Here is a 25930-nt window from a genome sequence, read left to right on the forward strand (position 1 = left end):
AAAGGGACTACACCATGAATTTTCATTTTTCCAATTTGTATGTATTTTCTTGGTGTCCCACCAGCAACTTCTATCCTCACAAAGTCCTATTTCTGACCATTGTGTCTTTCTCAATTTATGGGCAGATCTATGTTAGCATGTCTCAGAACGGTCCTGATTGTGAAATGTCAGATTTGTGATGTCACAAGGCCTGAGAAGGAGGCAGGAGGAGCTGGGAGAGGGTTGGGGGAGGGGTGGGCAGGCCTGAGAAGGAGGCAGGAGGAGCTGGGAGAGGGTTGGGGAGGGGTGGGCAGGCCTGCTGAGCAGGAGGTGGGGAGGAGTGTGGGGCCAAAACTGGCTCAATAGCGCAGTCCTCCCACTCAGGACAAGGTGGTACTGCAGCTGAAAATGCTCTGAAAGCCAGGCAGAAATGACAGGGGCTCTGTATTCAGGAGTGGTAATTTAGCCTCAAACCTTTTCAAAAACGTTTTTGGGACACAAACAGTGTTATATAAATTATTTTTAAATGCATGGTGTAGGACCTTTAAATTGTCACTTCACTCACTGTCATCTGGGGACCTCCCCTCAAAAACATCACGCTGGGACCCACAACCCACTGGGGGAGAGGGAGGAAGTATAATTAACTCTAGATTAGCCAAATGTTCAGTATTATTAAGTCCATGTTAAACTCCATGCTGTTAATGTGTGTGTGTGTGTGTGTGTGTGTGTGTGTGTGTGTGTGTGTGTGTGTGTGTGTGTGTGTGTGTGTGTGTGTGTGTGTGTGTGTGTGTGTGTGCGTGCGTGCGTGCGTGCGTGCGTGCGTGCGTGCGTGTGTGCGCGCGCGCTGCGCGCGATGTTTTCTGTGTAAACGGCTCTAAACAGTACACAAAGATAATGGGTTGTATGGGGGTGGGTCTTCTCTTCATCCCGTCTGGTGAAGGCCCACACCGGGTTGAAATGTTGTCCTTAAAATAAAATAAAACACTTTTACTGCTGGGAGCTACAAAACGTGTGGACAGACTTCCTTTCCTCTCCATTACACAGTTTTGTTTCAGCATATGTGTACATCTTTGTTGGGATGTGCGTGCTTGACCTTGTGGACCCATTAGTCGGAGGATATCTTCTGAAATAGTGTCATATCCTGGAATAAATTCCTTACCAAAACAAGTCTTCACAAATGTGTTTGTAAAGGTCTCTATTAACACATCCCACAAAGACTGAAATTCAGTTTCCCTAGCAGAATCTGTGACAGCTGCTGAATGTTGGGCTTAAATTATACAGGATAAAACACACCAAAATAAATATGCTTTAACTAGGGGTTTTAATGATTCTGAATCCATTGCAAGCATTTGTTTTGCATGAAAAACATTCCTTGGGCTAAAAACGCCCCCATAAAACTATGGTTTAGTGATGAGTCATCACTTTTCACAGTTTTGTGGGAGCCGCCTTAATAAGTGTTTTGCCATTGCATTGCATGGCAGGCACACTTAATAAATAACCCTGGGCAAACACAGGACGCGTCAGTTAGTCAGTTACTAATAACTGACGCGTCCTGTTTTTGCCCAGGATTGAGGGTCCCTGCATGGTACAACATTTTTACTAATGGATTGGGGGTCCCTGGTACAACATTTTTACTAATGGATTGGGGGTCCCTGGTACAACATTTTTACTAATGGATTTGGGGTCCCTGGTACAATATTTTTGAAGCGGTGAAAGCCGCTTCCAAGGTGTGGCTTTGTCTGTCCCATGGCTGTCCCGTGCATGCAGCAAGCTTCACATGACAATTTGGCCCTCCAGACAAAATCATTCATTCATTCAGAATTCATGAAAATATAGAACTAAAGCACATAGAAAGTATAGATCTAGAAGATAGAATGTATAGATCTAGAACACAGATTTCATAGCTCTAGAAGACATAGAATAAGAATTCACTGCTTCTCTTCGAACCGAGGTTCGATTATTACCAATGTATTGGGGGGTCCCTGGTACAACATTTTTACTAATGGATTGGGGGTCCCTGGTCGTTGACAAGAAAAGGTTTGGGAACCGCTACAGATTGGCGACGACTGGTTCTCAACATGGGGTCTGAGGACCCCCAGTGGCCCCCAGCAAACCAAATGGACCCTTACACAGGTCTGTAGTGAACCAAATGTATCCTTACTCTTCTGTAACACCGACAGTGTAAATGGAACCAAATGGACCCTTATAGTCTTCTGTAACTCCAAGAGGTCCATTTGGTCCCATTTGTGTCAGAGTTAAAATAACACATAAAGTGTAGCTCATTGGAGTCCCAGAGATAAAAAATAATAATAATATATAAGAAAAAAAAATGCTATCAAAAAGGGGGCCCTTGAAACTAAAGCAAATAAAGTCTGGAACCAAATGGACCCTTAGGGTTGTACAGTGGGGTCCCATATAGATCACGCTTGGCCATAAATGCATTATTTATTTATTCAACCTGGATCACTCCCTGCTTAAGGGGGGACCCTATAGCTTCTCTCCCAACCCCCCAAACCCTAAACTAACTTCCGGGCAGGCAGGCACTCCAAGTCCACTACTCACTCCCCCACTGCTCTCTCTCTCTCTCTCTCTCTCTCTCTCTCTCTCTCTCTCTCTCTCTCTCTCTCTCTCTCTCTCTTTCCCCAGCTCAATCTCTCTGTATCTCTCGTTCTCTCTCCCTCCTACTATCTCTCTCTCTCTCTCTCTCTCTCTCTCTCTCTCTCTCTCTCTCTCTCTCTCTCTCTTTCTCTCTCTCTCTCTCTCTCTCTCTCGCTCTCTCTCTCTTTCTCTCTCGCTCCCTCCCTCCCTCTCTCTCTCTCTCTCTCTCTCTCTCTCTAGTTCTCTCTCGCTCTCTCTCTCATTTCCAGATTCCGATCAAACCATTCAGCCAGTCAGTCAGTCAGTACAGAGTCGCTCGGAGTAGGAGTGGAAGAACGCTGGTCTAAAAAGCACTGCTCCATTGGAGCCACGGCACACACAGTAGTAGTAGAGTAGCCTACACTTCACACGCCGGTGTGAGTGTGTGTTGCGTTTGGAAGGATTGTCCGACACACACAGGCAGAGAGAGAGAGAGAGAGAGAGAGAGAGCGGACTTCATTCACCAACCATACCTCTCTCTCTCTTTATCATAAAGGGCAGACGGAGGCACACACACGTCTCAGGAGATTATTTTTTGTCTTCTTCCCCAACACGCTGGATTTTTAAGAAGAAGACAAGCCGTGAAGATGGATAATTCTCTGTGCACGTTGCTGCTGGGCTTCATGGCCATCGGTAAGCGTTTATTTGGTTTTCTTCCCCCCTGTGTGTGTGAGCGTTTGACTGATTTATTAGACGATAGAGAGAGGGAGAGAGAGAGAGAGAGGGGGATAGTATAGTTGCGTTTCGCGCCCCGGCCGGGGCCGGTGTCGCGCGAAAATCAGGCATATATAAGAGCATAATAATAATGTATGTATAATATAAAGGCACCAGACACACACCGTACCATCTGTCTGGGTCTGTCTTGGACCACAGGCTGTCGTTAGACGGATTTGATCCGATTCTGACTTGATCGATCATCTAAACATGATGACAGTCTGTGTGATCCATTCCTGAGGCTATATATATATATATGTCTGCTGCCGATAGTGTCCACATAGTAGCATAGTATGATATATATTATATGAGAGAGATCCCGTTGTTTTCCTGCCATTCCTGGTCCGTTTAGGGGGATTCAACTGTGTGGGTCTACTCTGCTCACGAATCAATGACTATATGGAGCTACTGTAGGCTGCTCCGGTGCTTATTTCCACAGGAACGGTCGTAGAAGAAGCCTATCTGCGAAAAACGTGACTTGTCTTTAACAGTCAATATAGGTTTATAGTTTGGTGTGACTGTCACCGTGTCTGTGAATCTGACTGACTGACACGTTGTGACTGTGAGTAAAAGAGTTGAGTCACATGAGTCAGGGTTAGCTTCTTCACACACCCAAGACCGTGTAGCTGCCTTCCTCTCTACCTTGCCCAGGTGACGTGTGTGTGTGTGTGTGTGTGTGTGTGTGTGTGTGTGTGTGTGTGTGTGTGTGTGTGTGTGTGTGTGTGTGAATCATACATGGAGAGCAAAGGAAGGAGGGCAGGCTACAACAGATGTTCACCAGAGAGACTACTGTAGTCAGAGACATAGGAATTGCACGATGGTGGGTGTGTGTGTGGGTGGGTGGGGTTGATGGAAGTGATATGGTGGTGTCAAACTAGCCAGGGGGTCCCTGAGGGGGTGTGTGTGTGTGTGTGGGGGGGGGGGGGGCACAGTTCAATTTAGAGCTATTATGTCACTGATTAGGAGATCATGTATGAGCACGACTATTCAGATCATAGATTCCACTGTCTCTGCCTGTTATATAAATCTAACTATGCCTGTTAAAATCTTGTATACTTCTGTACCAAATCTACTTCTCTACTAAATCTAACTCTGCCTGTTCACTTGTATACTTCTCTAGTACTAAAGCTAGCCCTCTGCATGTTAAAACCTTTGTATACATCTCTACTAAATCTAATTCTCTGCCTGTTAGAAACTCACATACTTGATACTTCTGTACTAAAGCTAACTCTGCCTATATTAGAAGCTTGCATACTTCTGTACTAAATCTAACTCTGCCTGTTCACTTGTATACTTATCCAGTACTAAAGCTAGCTCCCTGCCTGTTAGACTCTTGTATACTTCTCTACTTTATCTTCCTGTTAGAAGCTTGCATACTTCTGTATCTAACTCTGCCTGTTCACCTGTATACTTATGTACTCCTTTTATGGGGGTCGCGTCCTCCTTGGCACAACATTGTTTCAAAAAGCGGTCCTTGGCTTCACATGAACATGTTTAGGGACCACTGTGTTGGCCGGCATTGGTTTCTCAACATGGGGTCATTGAGGGCATTCCAGGGGGTCCCCAGGCTGATAAATGACTGATAACCAGTTAACCAAAAGGACCCCTCAAGGGTCTGCGTCTCCAAGAGTAAAGGCTCATTCCCACTGGGCGCAATAAAGTTCTGTATCAGCTGTTTTGGGAGGGTCATATGTGTGTGTCATTGCGGCCATAGGTCGCAGATTAGTATGTGAACGGTGGTTCAATGGGTTTGTCGCTCTGACATCGTGCTCTGATGTCACTGTGATGTCAGGGGAACCACTCTAACATAACAGGTTTGCCGTTCTGACATCACTCTCTCATCTCTCTCACTTACTTGATGTCATCAATATTAAGCCCATATCTAACAGGACTTCATAATTATGTGAATGCCCATATTTGGGGGCCACATCGGCCACTTGCCACACTAACAGAATCCATATATGGCCAAGACAGCCCATATATGTGTGGCTGGTTCTACAGACATGGATCTCCATGTGGGCAATGGGCATACAGTAAAAGGGTATGATGTCAGATGTCATAGACATCATAGGACTGTGGCCAGATGGGCATATTGGTGCATTTTTTTGTCTTGACATGCGACAGTGCAAGGAGAGTGACTGCACAGGCGGCTGATTGAGTTGACATTAAGACAATGGCCCGGCTCGGAAGGGAATCGAACCGGGGACATCTCTGAACAATCATTGTGATTTTCGGCCTAACTACCCAGTATTAGGGTCACACCCAGTAGTCTGTTTTCAGTGAAGAACGATACTAATGAATAAATGGTGCATTTATATAGCGCTTTTATTCCAAAGCGCTTGACATGGATGTGCACTACATTCACCCGTTCACACACACCGATGGCGGAGGAAACCATGCAAGGCACCAACCTGCTCATCTGTGAACAATTAGGGGTTCACTTCAGCGTCTTGCTTAAGGACACTTGAACTCTGGGAGAGCCTGGGATCGAACTGGAAACTTCCCGGTTGCCAATCGGCCACTCTATCCCTGAGCCACACTGGGTGTGTTTTTTTTAGGTCAAGTTGGCCAGCAGACAAATGGTCAATTCCTCCCTTTTTTTAAATTAAACTTTACCAAAGTCATCGTTGTCAGTTTTAGTTAAAAGCCTGATTCCTTCTCTGTCGTGTGACAGCAAAGCGTGCCCGTAAATAGCCGATCTGCAAGCTCAGAACGCGGGTTCTGAGCTCGCAGATCGGCTATTTTCGGCGCGTGCGGGGCCCGGCGCCGGCGCGAGCCACAGCAGGAATCGGGGCATTAGCCCAGAACGGACTAATGAGTGGAGCAAAGCCACACTTTAGTTCCGAGCGGACAAACAGATGATGCATCATGAGCTGATCAGCGCTGACAAGCTCCCATTACATGGGCTGCCTGCACACAGAGATGACCACTCTATGCACACTCCCAGAGACACTGGTGGAATGGAACTCAGTGCTTTTACGCAGTCGTCCTCAACCTTCTCAGGCCGTGACCCCCCAAATAATCATATTTTAACTGGGGACCCCCCACCACCCTGACGAGCACTAAGAGTTGAGGCATTACATTTTGTATAACACGGTAGGGCTGTCACAATTATTACATAATCGTCTAATCGTGATTATTTGACATTATCGCAATTATTTTGTCATAATCGTCATAATCGTGAATGTTGAAAAATTTCAGAAATAGTGGAAATAACAGATCTACAAGCTCACAACGCGTCGCAACGCGTCGCATCGCGACATGTTGTGAGCTTGTAGATCGGCTATTTCCACTATCAATGTTATTTTTTAAGTAGTAAGTTGTCAAATATGTCAGTAATGTATTTGTATATTTAGGTTATGTGTCATATCTACCATATGCAACTTGAAAGCCTAAAAGCCAAACAAATGTAATTTTCAACAACAAATACACAATTAAATTGTTAATCGCCAATTATTTGAGTGACAATTAATCGTCATGTAAAATGTCATATCGTGACAGCCCTATAACACGGTTCTATTGTGAAAATAGCAGATCTACATGCTCACAACGCGAGGCGTTGTGAGCATGTAGATCGGCTATTTTCACAATTTCTGCCTCTAAAATTCAACAATATGGCTAATGTTTAATTTGTCATTTTAGAGGTATTAAAAAGTCCTTAAATTGTCACTTTAGAAATGTGCAGATACCCTCTATACACTTAAATTTTATGTTGGTTTGTTTGCTGTTGAGTGAGAAAACAATGTTGCACATTAAAGTTAATCATCTGGGGACCCCCCAGAATAATTTGGGGACCCCTTCTGGTGTGCAGATTCATATATATATATAGATATATATTTTTAAAACACACCTTAACCGAAAGCCCTGTTGTATTGGCTATTATTGGTGATAGCTGATTTATTGTTCAGCTATTGCAATTGATTGGCTATTTTCAAAAGATTGGTGACTTTTGAAAATATAACAAAAAAAGAAGAAAAACTTTTACCTTTTGTTTCTTCCCAAAACTGTTACTTTTCAGGGTTCAAATTCAAAAGTAGCAGATCTACAAGACATGTTTCGAGTTTGTACATCTGATTCTGTTGATGCTTTTGTGTGACACTATGTAGTAGAGTCAGAGCTAAGAGAAAAGGAATTGGTTCCTGCTTTTCATGTGTAGACCACCAGGGAGACCTTAACCCATTTAGGCCTAGAATTATTGAATGCTTTAACTATTGAAAAATAGCAGAAGCTCACAGTGCGGCACCGAGTGCCGCGCTGCGAACTTGTAGATCTGCTATTTTTGAAAAAGTCGTGAAAATGTGTGCAAATCTTTGAATATATGTACTTTTAAAGCGAATGTTTGAACTCAAATTTTGCTTCTGGGTGGTCCCTGGATATTTTGAGATGGGGGTCCGTGGCCAAATAAATACCAGTTTGGGGGTCCTTCACATGAAAAGGTTTGAGAACCACTGACATAGTAGTCTCTCAAGAACAGACTAACTGAGCTCCAGTTAAGTGAAAAGGACCTTTTCTTTGACGATGGCTGGCCAGATTGCTGACAAATACTTCCGTACTTTCATTCAAGTAAATTTTGAATTCTGGACTTTCACGTGTAACGGAGTATTTCTACATTGCTGCATTGATACTTTTAGCTTAAGTATAAAATGTGAGTACTTTTTACGTGTGTGTGTGTGTGTGTGTGTGTGTGTGTGTGTGTGTGTGTGTGTGTGTGTGTGTGTGTGTGTGTGTGTGTGTGTGTGTGTGTGTGTGTGTGTGTGTGTGTGTGTGTGTGTGTGTGTGTGTGTGTGTGTGTGTGTGTGTGTGTGTGTGTGTGCTGCACATCGTAGGTGCAACAGAGGTGAAGTGTGAAAAGTGGGTTAGCAGCATCACACACCTGCCTACGTGTCTATAGGTCATACAGGCTCTCCCGTGTGTGTGTGTGTTAGAGTGTGTGTGTGTTAGAGTGTGTGTTTGTGTGTGTGTGAGAGAGAGAGGTCTTAAATTAGTCCAGCGTTCCAGATGATCAAGTGACCCTAGTACCGTGAACAACATGTCAACAACATGGCTGCTCTGCAGTCTTCCTGTTTGAAGACCGGAGACGTGGGCTTTGCCCGTTTTTCTTTATCGCTCTTATCTGTCTCTCTCGTCCGTCCCCCTTCCCCCCCATCTCTCTCCATCTCTCTCTCTTGTTTCCTAGTCTGTGCTCTCCAGGGACCGTGATGGGTTTAGTCTAAACAATGCTCGTACAGCTTCCCTAAACACGCCCTGTGTTTTGTGGACATGGTAAACTTCCCTCACTAGCAAAGCAAGCCCCTTGTCGTCGAACAACGTGACATGATTTGGCACGTGCTTGTTGTATGCACATTGCACGCACACACACACAACATATCAGTGCTTCTCAAACATTTTAGCTGGAGACCCAAACGATACATTTGATGTCGGCCCGCACGACCCAAAGTAGTGAAAACGGCAGATCTACAAGCACACAGCGCGTGTTGAATGCTGGCAGATCTACTTCTTTCATTATACTTCTTAAAAGTTTCGATTAGATTGACAGAATTTCTTTAATTGCCCACATTTGGAGTCATACATCATATTTACATATTTATATTTGAACTGGGCACCTCCCTGACAAGCACTTGGAAAAAGATATAATCATGAAATTCTTTTGGAAGAAAAAATAAATCTTATTTTGTATCTTTTGAAATATATATATTTTTAAATTATAGCAGTGATTTTTTTGGAACAGTCAAACGTTCAGTCAGGTCTTTTTGTCTACAGCAGTGGTTCTCAAAGTGGGGTCCGGGGCCCTGGGAAAGGTTACGTTGAGGGGGTCCCAGCCTAGCACATGAAAAGCAACAAGCACTTTAACCCCAATTTATAATTGGTCTATTCAAAGATGCTGATCTACAACAAGCGCATCACGGCGCGTTGTGAGCTTGTAGACAGTAGTCTGTTTTCGTAGGACTTGTGAAAGAGTTTGAATACATTGCAGATGAGGGGTTCTGCGGCCACATCTGCAGGGCTTGACATGAACATTTTGAGACACTTGTCCTTTGGACAAGTAAATTAGTAAATTGTCCAAAGGACTTGTCCGGGCACAAAAGTCACTTACAAGACATTTCACATTTATTTCTTAAATGCACGCAAAGGAGTCAGACATTGACTCCACCCTCCACTCCATAGTATGGGCCGTACAAAGCTGCCAGGAGCGTCACAGAAGAAGTGAAACCAAAGAGCCACTTGTCCAACAGACAAGTACATTTTTAACAAACTTGTCCGGAAGGATGTATTACTTGTCCAGGACAACAGGACAAGCTTGCATTTACATGTATATCAATGTGGGGATGTCCAACATGAGAATGTTTGAGAATCACTGGGCTAACGCTGAGCAGCCTGGCTCCACAAAAACACCTTTCATTTAATTTCCATCTTTCATTGCCTTGTCATAGCCTTCAATCAGATTTGATGCTGTGTTCATGTGTTTAATGTTGTTTGGAAAACTGAGAGAGAGACTGTGTCAGAGAGAGACAGACAGTAGGAAAGCTGAGAGGGAGACGGTGTAGGAGAGACAGACAGTAGGAAAGCTGAAAGGGTAACGGCGTCAGAGTGAAACGGACAGTAGGAAAGCTAAGAGGGAGACAGTGAACTGATGCTAGGAAAGCTGGGAGGAAGATTCAAGAGAGACACAGTACTAGGAAAGTTGAGGGGGAGACAGTGCAGACAGACATACAGACAGACAGACAGAAGGCTGTGATGGGGTGACAGCAGTTTTCCCGGTGAACCTGAGTGCAACGGTGGGGGCCGATGGGCAAAGAGGGTCGCGAGCTTATGAGAAACAACTAAAATAAGACCTTAAAACCTGGCGAAAACAGTAGCATGCACTAGCGCAAGATTAAATGAGGAGAAAGGAAATCATTAATGGAAAACATTAAATTAAAAAACTTCTGAAAAGGCTTCTAAGCCTACACTAGCCTACTAGTAAAATTAGTAGAACAGCGATCTTGCCACATGGGAATAATTGTGGTTGTAAACACTAACACAGACAATAATAAATCCTTAGTCTAGTAGTGGGAAGAAGAGGTTATCATCATGGCCCCAAATAACTTTTAAATATCTTGCAATTGGCGACGAGTCTCTTGAGAAATCGGCAAGAGTGCCTCTCATTTCATGAAGCTATATAACCTCTCCATCTTCTGCAATAGTCAGTGGTGTGTGTTCCCCACACTCCCGTGCCCCCACCGTTGCGCTCAGGTTCACCGGGAAAACTGCAGTCGCGTGATGGGGAGGTGCTTGGGTGGGAGGCTATAGCTAAAGGGAGTGCATCTCTCCACTCCGACATGTCTCCTTTCCGACATGTCTCCATTCCGACACTAACCCTATCTCTAACCCTAACCCTAAACCGAACCCCCATGGGAGTGTCGCCACTCCGACAATAAGAAGTCAATTTCGGAGTGGCGACATGTCGGAATGGAGAGAGCCTCCCAGCTAAAGGGTACCACAGAGGCAGAGAGAGACACGGAGCCATCAGCGTTCACAGTTTGCTGCTTTTCTCCCAGTTAACTGATGGCTGGCGTCTCTCTCCCCACATGAAGAGAAGCTCTCCTTTACAGCCGGGCCCTGAGGCGGAGACAGACGTCGTCTCCCTGTGAAATGAATGCTGGATGTCAGCGGGGGGGCAATGAGTCATGTTTCCTCAATTCCTGAAGAACACATTCCTACATCAGTAAGCTCACTGTGTTGGGGACAGTCAGACAGGGACAGGTCCAAGCAGAGCGCTGCAGGCTCGGACCTGGTGGATACTGTTTGTTGTATTAGTCAGGGAATATTATCAGAATACCTGTCAAAATTCTTACCAAACGATTTCTTCACCAATGTGTTCATAAAGGTGTCTAGTAACATAACAAAGATTGAAATTCAAAATCCCTAGGAGAATCTTTGACAGCTAGGGTTTGGGTCTCATTCACTTACTATAACTATACTATAGAGCCCGACCGATATATCGGTCAATTCGATATATCGGTCGTTTTGGAGCAATCGTATCGGTGAATTATTCCACCGATATCCGATATATTAATTGTCTGTAACGTGTCTGCGGATAGAGCATGAAACCCTGAGTTATATGTGTGGGCAATACCAGAATTATCCAGCAGAGTGCAGTATAATAGTCCAAGATGCAAGCCAACACTACTGGAGCTGCTGCCTCTTGTGTGTCGTTCACTCACCACATGCACTGTCTAACTCTGATTTTTCATGTTGCGGTGGAGGAAGGTGTGTAGGCCTATGTGAAAATCCACAGAAAAATATAGATGTCTGACTATAGACTATAGAACTTGTGTTGTTTAATTGCTTGGCAATGCATGGCGGCTCTCTGCACTTTGCAGAGCCGCCGTGCGAATCCATGAGCGAATCAAACTTTATGTTTGGATAAAAGACACATATTAATTCATAAACGAGACAAAACACAGCAGAACCCCCAAATTAAAAGAGTATTATTATCCAACAAGCAATAGAAATTGATAACTGCGACCAAACTCAAAGTTTGACATGAAAAGCACAAAAAAAGCAATAATCTGACCATTTATCCGAGGGGCGAGCAGTCAATTAAATGATCTTAAATGAATAAAAAATGATTTTTACAAAACATCGGTATCGGTATCGGTGCTCTAGCACTCTCCAACATCGGATATCGGTATCGGTCGGAAAAATGGTATCGGTCGGGCTCTACTATAAGGAAAAAAAGACTCCCAAAAATCTGTGGTGTTTTTAATTGTTATGAATCCATTGCAAGCATTTGTTTTGCACAAAAAACATTCCTTGGGCTCAAAATGGCCCCACAAAACAATGGTTTAGTGATGAGTCATCACTTTTCTCAGTTTTGTGGGGTCCATAAAAACACCTAGTTAGAGGCGTCGAGAGGCTTTGTGAGCATATAGATCGGATATTTTCACAATTTCTGCCTCTAATATTTGACAATTTGACCAATGTTTAATTTGTCATTTTAGAGGTATTAAAAAGTGCTTGAATTGTCACTTTAGAAATGTGCAGATACCCTCTCTACACTTAAACCTTATGTTGGTTTGTTTAGTGTTGTGTGAGAAGACAATGTTGCACATTAAGCTAATCATCTGGGGACCCCCCACAATAATTTGGGGGGCCGCTCTGTGTGTTTGTCCCGAGGCAACCACTGGACACATCATAATATGCTTTATATGGGCCATTCTTCTTAAATGTTTAACTTTTATATTTCATGATGGCATCAATGGGGCTCAGGTTGGGCTAAAACCATGCCCACATTTGGAGTCATACATCATAATTCTACCTACTTATATTTGAACTGCGGACCACCCTGACAAGCACTTGGAATTTTAGGAGTTGAGGCATTACATTAAGTTTGACTCGGATCCACAATTTGTTAAAAATATATACGTAAGGAGGTGTTGTGAGCTTGTAGATCGGCTATTTTCAAAATGGTTGCTTCTTTGTTATATTATTTGACAATTTGGCCAATGTTTAACCAGTTTTATAGTACAGTCAGTTTGTTGATTACTCTTGATGCAGTAATGGTCTTTCCTTTTCTTTTTCCATTTTCTGAGGCATTAAAAAGGTCTCAAAAGTCCTTAATTTGTCACTTCACTGTCATCTGGGAAGTGAAGTGACCCCTCCCAAAATCATGTGGGGACCTGCCTGGGCCCCCAGTGCCACGCCCCACAGGTTGAGAAGCAGTGTGTTGAGGGCCAGGGGGGGGGGGGGCACAGGCGTTGGAGCCTCACCTCACCTCCTGGTACCCTCCGGGGGAGGGGGGGTGTTAGCATATCACCCTGGGGGGCTTGGTGGTGGTAGCATAGCGTGTTTCCTAAACCCACCAGGCTTGAGTTAAGACCCGCCTCGCGGAAACGCGAGAACTTCCAGGAGTGGCTGAAATCCTTGCCGGACACATGGAGGGTGGATAAAGTCAGAACTACTAAAGGCATGAAGACAATCTTGTACTGAGAAAAGCCTGTATTTGCACAATGCACAGCTATTAATTTAATTGTCACTACAGTGCTCAAAATAAACTGTGCTTAAAAAAATTACTTTGTACTGTGCTTAAAAAAGGGAAAACTTTGTAACTTTGCTAAAGAGAAAAACATACTGAGAAAGCTATTAATTTGTCACTACTGTGCTCAAAATAAAAAACTCTTACTGATTATCAGTTAAATTGTTATAGTTTGGATATGGCTTTCTTTGGGCATATTATGCTGCGTGTATTATTGTAATGGATCAGTAGGTAGTAGGTAGGCCTATTGTATTGCTTTAAGAGCACTATATGCACTTTCATACTTTAGATTATTGAGAGAGGCGTTTCCGAGAGGCGGGTCTTAGCTCAAGCCTGGTGGGTTTAGGAATCACACGGTAGCATATCAAGCTTTTCTCTGGCCAGCTCGTTCATGGGCTATTTAGCAGCAACCTACTGACAGTGGTCCCGTGGGGCTGTTGAGTCTGACATCATTTTGTAGGCAGAGGAGAACTTTTGGGGCCAAAAGGCCCCAGCGCCCGTGAATCTTTTTACTATTTGTACTCTTTACACATTTTTCTTCTCTTTGTTGTTGAAAGGAAAGTGGTAGAATTATACTTTAGTCGTTATTTTTGTCTCGGATCTGTTGAAATAGCGAGGGACAGATATTGACAATAAATCTGCTTGGAGGTCTGACTTCAAAATGATGTCACGGCTTAAAAGCCCTACTAGAGCCTTCTATATCAGTGGTTCTCAAACTGTTTTCATGCCAAGGACCCCCTAAATCAGGGGTCTTCAACAAGGGGTCTGGGACCCCTAGGGGGTCCTTCAAATCTTTGTATGATAGAAACCTTTTTTTCTCCTTTTTTATATTAACCATTTGAACCCTAACGTACATAGTCTGAGAACTTTGGTGTAGAGGGGAAAGGAACAGACTAAGTACAGAGAGAAATGTCAAGTTTATTAAGTATTGACGGTTCAAGTGGTTAAATATCTGAAATTTACATGAATCCAAAATATACTGAGGACAGTGCTGTCAAACAATGAAACTATATGGAATCTACGAAAAGGTTGTGGGGGTCTCTGCTTCATCTCTCTCTCAACTAAGGGGTCCTTGGCCTGAAAACGTTTAGAACCCCATGCCCGGCCTAAATGATATGTATTTGGCTTCACAGACCCCGTTTCTGAAAATGTTTATTATACAAGGCCGTCGCACAAAAGTAGTGAAAGCAGCAGACAAACGCCTCGCATCGCGAGGCGTTTTGTGCTTGTAGGTCGGCTGTTTTCACTAGTTTAAATCATTTTTAAAAATTAATGATAAATGCAAAACAAAACGGTTTTGGACATAACAAGATTTTCACCTGACAATGACGATATCTGAACTGTCGCTGGAGTAGCGGGAACGCCACCGTCGCCCCCTGCAATGTTGTGGCCCTGGGCTTGGTACCCTAGACATAATTTGGCCCTTGGGGAAAACTAATTGGGGAATCCTGCAATAACGTATTGTAGGTCAATGGTTCTGGAGGTGGGGTCTGGGTGATTTTGCTGTCAAACAATGAAACTATATGGAATCTATGAACAGGTTGTGGGGGTCCCTGCTCCCTCATCTCTCTCTCAGCTAAGGGGTCCTTGGCCTGAGAACGTTGAAGACCCCTGGTTGTCTGGATGGATGGATGGTCGGTCCAGACCAGCGGTCATGAAGTGTCACGTTCTTATCGTCTTGATAGTCAGTGTTCCCGTTCAACATTTAGTTGAATTATGATACCTTTAGATCATTAGCAGTAACCCAGTCCAGTGGTGGAAAAAAGTACTCAAACCTTTTTACTTAAATAAAAGTTACTGCAATGTAGAAAATAATGCAAGTAGAAGTCCGGAATTCAAAATGTGCTTGAGTAAAAATACAAAATTAGTGGCATCAAAATGTATCAAAAGTATAAGTACTCATTGTGCAGAATGTCCCATTTCAAGGTTTACATTTTTTAAAATGTATACAAATCTTTTGAAAATAGCAGATTTACAAGCTCACAATGCGTCACATCGTGACGCATTGTGAGCTTGTAGATTGGCTATTTTCAAATGGCCGAAAAGTATATAGGGCTGAAGTTGTTATAATGCATGTTTTGTAATAATAATCAAAATCTACAAAGTAACTAGTAACTAGGGATGTAGTGGAGTAGAAGTAAAGGGTTTCCAGTTTGATCCCGGGCTCCCCCTGAGTTAGTGTGGAAGAGTCCTTGAGCAAGACTCTGAACCCCTAGTTGCTCCCGGTGAGCAGGTTGGTTTCCTCTGCCATCGGTGAGTGAATGTGTGTGAATGGGTGAATGTGATGCACAATCTCTGTAAAGATAAAGGTGCTATTATAAATGCTCCATTTAATGTAACTTTCCTCTTCTACCCCGGATTTTAACCCAGTTTTCCTTTGCCAGTGTTGACATTTATTACCATTGAGCCAATAGAGCCGGCCTGCTTGCTTCAGGGGATGAATTGACTCTTCTTGACCATCAGGTCAAGATTGTTGAACTGCTATTTTTGAATAGCCAACTCTAAAATAATTTTAATGTGATAAATAGGGGTGGGCAATATAATCGATATAGCAATACATCGCAATAGTTTATTTGCCAATACTGTATCGATACTTCAGGCCGTAGTATCGCAATACTTTGAGGAAAATAAAATACGTTCCCATGCATAGGAACCAATGGTAGAAGTCCGGTCCTGACACTCTGCTGCCTCTAGATGTCGCTGTACTATAGTAGCTACTTCCCCTTCCCACGGTTCAGCGAGTGAGGTCTCTCGAGAAAATGGCTGCGGACGATGAAAACAACAACATTAGAGCAGCGTCTTCAGCTTTTAAAGCTGATATATCGCAATAGTATCACAATAGTATCGTATCGCAAAGATTCGCAATATATCGTGATACTATTGCATCGTGACCCAAGTATCGTGATATGTATCGCGAGATTCTTGCCAATATCCACCCCTAGTGATAAAGAAAAGTCACATAGTGCCGCTAGTTTGAAGTGACACATGAAAAAGGTTGAAAGAGGTCAAGCCAACTCACAGAGTCGCAGGTTGTGGTTGTGTAATGTGCGCGGGTGTTTTCTTTTAATAATGGTGTGGTATTGTCACCGGGCTGGCCTAGATATCTGCTGAACCTTTGTGCGAGCCTCCCCTTAGTCCTGTCCTCCCAACAGACCTCCCAACCTTTCTAAACCAGAAAGAATAAAAGCCGGCTGCTCTTTTAGAACCCCCTCTCTCTCTCTCACTCTCTCTCTCAGCCCTTTTGTTGCGTGAAACTTTACAGAATGAGTTGGATTACACTGTCAACTTTTTGAGCGGTGCAAACCGGGCTGTGCGTGTGTCCGTAGCCTTTTTCCTCAGCGTTTTGCCATAGTAAAATGTGTGTGCGTAGCATCATGTTTGTCTAGTGATGTCATATGTCGTATGTCTGTAGCCTTTTTCCTCAGCGTTTTGCCATAGCAAAACGTGTGTGTGTAGCATAGCCTGTACATCCTAGACTTAAAAAGTCTGAAGATGTTATGCAAGCACGACCACCGCTCACTTCACATTGGGTGTGATTTTTTATTTCAATTCAAACAAGCTTTATTGGCATGAGAAAACATACGTTTAGATCAAAATACGATAAAAACTGTTGAAAATGGGGAACATAATTATATACAGTTGGAGGGGGAACACCGGAACAGCATTGTGTAAACAGAGCTATGTCACATTGTGGTGTTATACACCTGTATACAGGGTATAAAGCTTTTTCTAACAAATAGCAGCATTTATTTTTTTCTCTATGATTTAAATAATATACAAAAAAAGTCTCAAAATATGTTTAAAGTTAGCAGCTCTGTTTCTACTGTCATACGAGTGTTCATCTCCTTTAACACTTGACTATTAGAACTATGTTAGTGCTTAAGTGCTGAATAACCACTATAAAGTGTCTCTTTGGCTCGTAATCTCAATAGGAAACCTCTTTTAGTGAGCCTTATCTGTGAAGGTGCTATGCTATATAACAACTTTGTCAAATGGTCCCATAGCAGTGTTCTCAAAGTTGGGTCCAGGGACCCCCAGGGGTCCTTGAGGGGGGTTCCAGGGGGAACCCAGCTAAAGTACAGTAGTTTTAGCATCAAGATAATCTTAAGTACTTTATCCATTTATATGTTTGCTATTCAAAAACAGTCGCAGATCAAAACATTTTGAGATGGGGTTACACTGCACGGCAAGGAGACTATAGTACTAATAGTCTGAATTTATTCCATCTTTCTTTCCCTTCCTAGATAAACTTTATTTTGCCGCGCTACTCCTCCCACAGATTTGGCGGCATGCACTCTTGGACCATATGTCAAATCAACCGGCTTCATCGGTAATCGATTCCTTGCATGTTGCTAAGAGATACGGTATATATATAGTTTAATTTATATAAACTAGACCTTACCCGTTCGAAGATATGTGCTCCAAAATATGTGCAGAGTGTGGGTTGTGGGGAAAGTTACTGTAACTGGTGCGTGCGTGAGAATATGTGGGAGCATATGTGGGAGCATCATAATGTAAGGCATAATGTATGCGCTTGCTCCACATAGTTTTTTCATACCCGTTGGAAGATGAGAGAGAGAGAGAGAGTTTCATACCAGAGAGAGAGAGAGAGAGAGAGAGAGAGAGAGAGACAGAGAGAGAGAGAGAGAGAGAGAGAGAGAGAGAGAGAGAGAGAGAGAGAGAGCACATTCCTAACTGTGAGAGAGAGAGGGGTGTGTGTGTGGGGCTACAGATCCCATGGCCTGGAGGAACGGACCGTAACCATGACAACAGGCTAAGAAAACGCTAATAAACAGCTTTAATTTAGGAGAAATGAAATTCGGGCTCCGTCACCGTTGGTATAATGCTAATGGCCAATCAGAGGTTGCGCTAGGATTTTTAACAGCCGGTCATCGTGACCGGCATGATTAAAATTTATCGGACATCTGATAAAAATACCGGACATAATAATTTGAATGCATGGATGACAAGCAGGTGCAAAAACATAGCCAATAACAACAGTTTAAGTCCTGCTGTATAGTTGGGACTGAACTAATTGAATGTAAAGGAATAGTAGGCTGTACAAAAAACATACAGCTTCCGAAGCTGTATGTTTTGATGATGATCGATCATCTTGCATAAGGAAATTAATTATATTGGACTACTCACGCAGGCTGTGTGTTTGCACAGATACTGCATGGTTTCATAACAAGTTGTTTCTGTTCTGCATCATATTTCAGGCCAACACATAATAATGTACAGAATAATGAGAAATAGTCTGAAAGTGGGGTCTGCGCAATGTTTCATAGGTTGATAGATTAATCTGGCCAGAAAGGAATCAATTATAGACTACTCACTAGTATGGTCGAGTGGTCACGATCATCCTGCATCTCTGTTATGCAACTTTGGGAAGGTTGAAAAGGCTTTGGTGGTGATCTTGTACAGTTTCCATAACATCTCCTCATAAAGAACTTCAATCGAGTGTATAAAGTTTGTTTTATATGGGTTGTAGTTGTCCTGCGTGCCTTCAATAATTCCCATGGGTTCACAGTGCGCATTGCAAAATGACGCTGAAATGGACTGCTGTCTTCTCTCTTCCCCAGCGCCCCGTTCGCAAATTAATGTTTAGGCTAAACAGTTCTGATAATACAACTTATTTTTGACTGTCCATTCATGTACTATAACTTAAACTGCGCGCTCATATTCCAAAACCAAGGCAGCTCATAGAGAGCATAGCGACAACATAACAAACCGACAACTAGGCCTACCCAGCAACAACTATCATTTCCTGTCTTACCTTCACAATAAAGTGTCTCCCGTTTACCTCCCAATGCAGCTTATTTCACACAGGTTATTATTAACAGGAAAAAGTGTACTTAACCCGTGTGTGTTTGTGCAACCAGACGTGCATGTGAGAGAGAGTGATGAGGGAGAGAGAGAGAGAGAGAGAGAGAGAGAGAGAGAGAGATTTGCGGTGAACTGCCGTGTCATTTTCAATCGGTCCTTATGTCCGATGAGGTTTATATTTTCCGGTCTTTGTCATTATAAATCGGTCAAATCCGGCAATTTCCGGTCTAACGCAATCTCTGTGGCCAATACCATGTGAACTTTAGGATCAGTTGCTGAAGCGAGTGAATAGATAAACGTAGATAAGTGTGAGCGTTAGAGCGTTAGAGCGTGAGTGAGTGAGTTTCTAAAATTATTATGTAGGATGTATTTGTGAATTCATTTTGTCCAATGACTTTAATTAAAAGTTGAACTTTTCCCAAACATGGAGATGACTGACATCATAATACTTTACGCATGTCTGACATAGACCACATGTGACTGTCTGACACAGTAGACAGTATGTCCGTATATGGGCATTCCAAGATATGGCTTAATATTGATGACATCATGGATCATACTGGACAAGGACGGAATGGTTGGCACCGCTCGAATAGCAACAAGCGCTGACAGATACAGAGATTTTTGCAAGTGTGACTCGCATCAAGGAAACCACACTTTCTAGTTTGTGATGTCTTTTTGTAAGTTTGTGTCCTGGCAAGACACTAAACGTTTCTTTTGGATGTCGGGCTACAAAGTGTGGGAAACGGTGCTCTATAACAGGGGTTCCTAAACCTTTTGGTCTCAGGGCACCCCATAAATATTTGTGTAATCCGAGGCACCCCTACATTATAATTTTCACTCCCAGCACCTTATATTTATAGCATATCGTCATTGTCGGGTGGAAACCTTGTATGTCCAAAACCGTTTTGTTTTTATCATCTATAAAATATACTAAACTAGTGAAAACAGCAGATCTACAAGCATGTGTGCTTGTAGATCGGCTGTTTTCACTAGTTTTGTGTGACGGTCTTGTATGATGAAGCAGGGCTTTGCTTTACCAAAAGACGTACACATTTGAAACTTGGAGATACAAGGTTTCTGCCCGACAGCGACGATATTTTAGTGATCCTGTTGCGATGAAAACGTTGAGATAATAGCCATTTTGGTTAGAACTGACTGAAAATAACTTTGTACTTCAAGTTTAAAATGATACTAAATATATTTTTCAAGTGTCCAAATAAATTCCAAATATTATCAAATGATCTCGTGGCACCCCAGGGTGCCCCGTCACCCACTTTGAAAACCCCTGCTCTATAACACCTTTCAGCCAACCCTGAAGAACCACTGCAGAACCCATATTTCTGTGTGTGTGATCTTAATGGTGTGTGGACTGTGATGGAATATATACCACCGTCAAATATTTGTGTAGTCAGCCTGCGACTGGGCCTGCGTAGACCATAGAGGAGGGGTGGGCAACTTTGATGATGGCGAGGGCCACTATATTTCCACCTTCTCTCCAGAGGGCCACATTGCATATTGCTACGTCCTACTTTGTCATTCTAGTATCTCATACAAAAGAAGCAAAAATAGCAGATCTACAAGCTCAAAACGCATCGCAGATCTGCTATTTTTGCTTCTTTTGAATTGGAATCCTGAATAATGTTTTGTTCTTTTTTTAATTGGAATCCTGAAATGTAACATTTTGATTTAATTTCAAACACATTTATATATGTAATATACTCATGTTGACTTTATGAACCTAAATACAAATACATTGGACATAAAAGAAAATACATTTTAATACTACTATACTAGTCATTTAGCTACTAATATATAGACTGACGGAATTAAAGCAGGTCATGTTTGGAATTGTAACAGATGAAATATAATAAAATATCAGTATTCCGGTATTAACCTGAGGGCCGCATTAACTGAAGGTGGGGGCCGCATGTGGCCCCCGGGCCGCCAGTTGCCCATGTAGACCATAGCGTCCCTCGTCTTTAGGTATGCAGACTGCAGGCCGTGTAATAGCTGGCTAGAAGTCTTCAGATGATAGCCCCGGGGGCTGGGGGGGAGGGGTATGTGCTTCTGTCTCGCAGGAAAACAGTGTTTAGTTAAGGATGGGTTCTAGGATAAAACATGAGCAGTAGTATGAGTCGATATCTTTCCGTCAAACTCAGAAATACACCCACCTAGCCAGGTAATTTCTAATAGACAGGACAGGACTTTATATATCCTGACATTAGCCAGAAATAGCTGATCTACAAGCTCACAACGCAGCGCGATGTGACGTGTTTTGAGCTTGTAGATCGACTCTTTTTTGGCGAAGAGATTTGACGTTCGTCGACAGAATAAAGTGTAGTACGGAGTGGAGACAACCACTAAAACCTCATTATGTCTAAGACTGTTACATTTCAGCATGAAAAAAAAAGACAATAATAATAATACTTGCAGATCTTCAAGCTGAAAACACGTCACATCGTGGCACACTTTCAGCTTTGTAGATCTGCTATTTTTGATACTCTTTTGATACTTTTGTGTGGCACTGTAGTATGACAAAGTATGACATGACAAGTTAACCCTTTAAGCCCTGGAATGCACCAGGAATGCAGGATTTAGGAGACATTAGAATTGAATCCTCAGGTCTTAATGGGTGACTTTAAAATATAAAGATAAGAGATGTCTGCCCCAATAGCAACCGATATAAAACACGGAGGGACAGGTGACTAATTGAGTTGAACAGGTTTTCTGTTGAGGCAGGACTGGGTGAAAAGAAGCGTTGTCAGGGATAGCAGTGACAATTTACAATTTAGGCATTTAGCAGATGCTTTTAATCCAAAGCGACTTACAATAAGCAGATAATACATCAATATAATTAGCAAGATAATATGTCAGTACAGTACATCAACAGCAATACAACAATTGCATAGTGACGTTAGCTTTTCCACCTACTGTAGCTGAGTGACAGTGGCCCCCGGCTACAGGTATCACTGGTCTGGGCCAGTCCCTGACTCCACCATTCATCAGCCTCTCTAAGCACTCTGTACACATCACTTTCTCTCCTGCTGTGCTCGCTCATGCTTCAGCCAGCGTTGCCAGGTGTTTGGGAGAGAGAAACTGTAGTTACTGTACACAGACAAACACACACACGGGTCCATGTCATGGACAAGCCCAAATAAGCAACTACACTTTGGAAACAAATTCTAAACATTGCAACCGGCAACTACTGTACCAATATTTACAAGCAACTTCACAAATTTGCTTTTAATAAGCAGTCATGGCAACACTGGCTTTATGTGTGTGTGTGTGTGTGTGTGTGTGTGTGTGTGTGTGTGTGTGTGTGTGTGTGTGTGTGTGTGTGTGTGTGTGTGTGTGTGTGTGTGTGTGTGTGTGTGTGTGTGTGTGTGTGTGTGAGTGTGTGTGTGTGTGTGTGTGTGTGTGTGTGTGTGTGTGTGTGTGTGTGTGTGTGAGCGCGTGTGCGCGAGAGCAGAGCCACTACTCTCTCCTTTGCCTACACACGTGCACAAATGTGCAATATGCTGTATGTACAACCAATGCCGAATGAAATAGAGGGAAGTGTGTGTGTGTTAGTGAGTGTGTGTGACTGAGGGAGAGCAAGAGAAATTGTGTTGGCTCATGACTTACAAGAGTAAATGAACGAGAATCTCGACATTCTCTCCAAAGCACCGCTGCCTCGGAGACAAGTTGCAACGTGTGTGCGTGTGTGCGTGTCCGCACGCGCACGCGCGTGTGTGTGTGTGTAAACTATGTGTGTGTGTGTCAGCCATTCCTCGGCTGCTCGTCGTAACAAGCCCATCAGAGACGTGCCGTCAGTTTCTCCTTCTGCTGTTCCTTCCTTTGGTTGGATGAAAAAACAGCACATGGCAGCGGCTGCGTCTCCATAATCTTCCTCTTTTCTCTATTGGTCTTCATTATAGACACACATCGTACACTGCTACTACAACAGAAAAAAGACAGCAATACAAAGACGGTAGTTCGGCAATGTTCAAGTGAAGTGTGTGTGTGTGTGTGTGTGTGTGTGTGTGTGTGTGTGTGTGTGTGTGTGTGTGTGTGTGTGTGTGTGCAATACTAATAACTACATTGGAGCCATTGGAACACAGGTTTTTGAGCGGTGGTCACAACGCTCCTATACGTGGCCGTGTGTGTGGGTATGTCTGTCTGTCTCCGTGTCTGTCTGTCTGTCTGTCTGTCTGTCTGTAGCCTGTCAGTACCTTTTTTGACCACACATGTTAAGGGAGGGGCGCTGTTGTTCAGGCCAGACCACACACACACACACACACACACACACACACACACACACACACACACACACACACACACACACAGGATGGATACCAGTGGCGGCCTGAGTGACATGCATTTTATTATTAATATTTTGTTTAATATTGTTTTAATATTTTTTATTATATATATATACAGGTATATATATATATTTGTTTTGCTGTTGCGCAGCCTCCACGACCACCGCTCAGTTCAGATTTTTTTAATGTTTTTTCCCCCATTTCATGAAAAGTAACACATTTCTTTGGGACATGACAAGTCTCCACCTGACAGCGAAGCTATTCGAATACCATCTGTGCCTGATGCGTTCCTATTCTCACCTCAAACCTTTTCAACTCGGAGTGGCTTAGAATTCGCTTTAATTCAAAGTGCCAGCGGCGATAGATAGTTACTACCTGGATGTATGGGAGGGAGGGAGAACACGTTGAGGTTAAGGTTATGGTCCTGAAAGGTCCGGGCACCCTGGTCTAGACCTGGTCTGAACCCAAGTACCTCCTTTAATCGACAACATTTTGATCTAAATATACATGACATCTCAAAAGATCTGCATACGGTACCCCTAGGGCAGGGGTCGGCAACCCAAAATGTTGAAAGAGCCATATTGGACCAAAAAAAACCACAAAAAAAAATCTGTCTGGAGCCGCAAAAAATTATAAAAGCTTTTATATATCGTCGTCGTTGGGTGGAAACCTTGTGTGTTCAAAACTTCGTTTTGTATTTATCATTTAAAAAATGAACTAAACTAGTGAAAACAGCCGATCTACAAGCACACAACGCCTCGCACCGCGAGGCGTTGTGTGCTTGTAGATCTGCTGTTTTCACTACTTTTGGGCGTCAGTCTTGTATGATGAAGCAGGGCTTTACTTTGTGAAAAAAACATACACATTTGAAACTTGGAGATACAAGGTTTCTGCCCGACAGTGGCGATAAAAAAAATGTTAAAACAAAAAATACATTTTTTCCCCTCATCTTTTTCCATTTTCATACATTTTTTAAAAAGCTCCAGGGAGCCACTAGGGTGGCGCTAAAGAGCCGCATGCGGCTCTAGAGCCACGGGTTGCTGACCTCCGCCCTAGGGGTACACGTACCCCCATTTGAGAAACGCTGCCACAGAGGACCGCATGGGTTCCTCTGGTCTTTTTGGTGGAAAAATAACTGAAATACTGTTACAATAGGGTGACCAGTCGTCCCTGTTTGGCCGGGATTGTCCCGGTTTCAAGCCTGGTGCATGTCCCGAGTCCCGAACAATATCTCTAAGACACAAATATGTCCCGGTTTTCAACATTCGCTAGGAAATGGTCCCGTTTTTTCCCAGAATTAAAATAATAATAGTTGTATTCAGCGGTTGCATAATGCATAGACATTTATCATGTTCATGTAAACACGCTCACCTAAACAATGAACTTGAACAAAATGCTTTGCGTGTCTGAATTCAACAGGTTTATGTTTCAGTCGTTGCCTGTATGCAACACTATGGCGTGTATACATGTGTGCGTGCTGCGTGCGTTTACTGTGAAAACCTGCAGCTCATGTGCGTCAGTCAGTCAGTTTCGCCTCATGGCACGCTCCTTATATGGACAAGACAGAATCCCTTCGCAAGTGTGACTCGTGTCTGTCCCTTTTATGCCCATATATGGAGAATATCAAGCCCATATCTGGGAATGCCCATATTATGGACATATTGTGTCAGTCTCTGATTTCCCCTAAAAAAAAATAGCAGATCTAGGATTTGGTGTGTAGACTAGATTGAAAAAGAACAGACCAAGTACGGAGCCAAGTCGGCCGCGGTTCACTAAATATGGAGGACTTATAAGTGATTTGTCCCAGGGTTGTAGAACAGTAGAACAGTACTGTTCATATAACAGGTTGTAGAACAGTAGAACAGTACTGTTCATATAACAGGTTGTAGAACAGTAGAACAGTACTGTTCATATACAGTAACTAGAGGGAGTCTCGTCTCGCTCTAGTAAGCACAGCGTCGCTGTCTGAAGGAAACCTCACATGTCCAAAACTCTTACTCTTCACCATTAGTGGTATCTTCAAAGTAGAAGATACCTTTATTTTATTGTGGGTCTTGAGCTTTGAGGGCGGCCATAGCTGAATGGTTAGGGAGCCTGCCTGGGGAACCAGTTCCCCTGGTTGTCCCTGGTTTGATTCCCGGCCAGGATAGCAATGTCGATGTGTGTCCCTGAGCAAGACTCTTAACCCCTAATTGCTCACGCGCTCCTTGTGGGCTGCGAAGCAGCTGGGTTGGGCTGCAAATACTGAATTTCCCTCGTGGGAGGAGTAGGTAACTATTATTATTATTAGCTAAAACAAAGATTGGTAACCACAGTCGGGGCATGACATTAAGGCTTGTCCTGTTGTCCAGGACAAGTAATAAATCCTTCCGGACAAGTTCATTACAAATGTACTTGTCTGTTGGACAAGTGGCTCTTTGGTTTCACTTTTTCTGTGACTCTCCTGGCAGCT

General features: G+C 43.2%; 2 protein-coding genes across 2 annotated transcripts in view; one reads left to right on the forward strand and one right to left on the reverse strand.

Annotated features, from left to right (window-relative positions):
- The window catches only part of tgds (TDP-glucose 4,6-dehydratase), a 273449-nt gene that overhangs the window by 5416 nt on the left and 242103 nt on the right, over positions 1–25930 (reverse strand). The window lies entirely within an intron of this gene.
- ptgfrnb (prostaglandin F2 receptor inhibitor b) overlaps positions 3204–25930 on the forward strand; it is a gene marked incomplete at both ends in the record, with an annotated part of 142864 nt that continues 120137 nt past the window's right edge. The window contains 2 exons of the mRNA XM_080720154.1: positions 3204–3249; positions 10564–10606. Coding sequence (XP_080576280.1) covers positions 3204–3249; positions 10564–10606 — 89 coding nt within the window. The remainder of the gene's footprint in view (positions 3250–10563; positions 10607–25930) is intronic.

This window comes from Nannobrachium achirus (assembly GCF_963921795.1).
Source record: "Nannobrachium achirus genome assembly, chromosome: 24".
NCBI classification, from domain to species: domain Eukaryota; kingdom Metazoa; phylum Chordata; class Actinopteri; order Myctophiformes; family Myctophidae; genus Nannobrachium; species Nannobrachium achirus.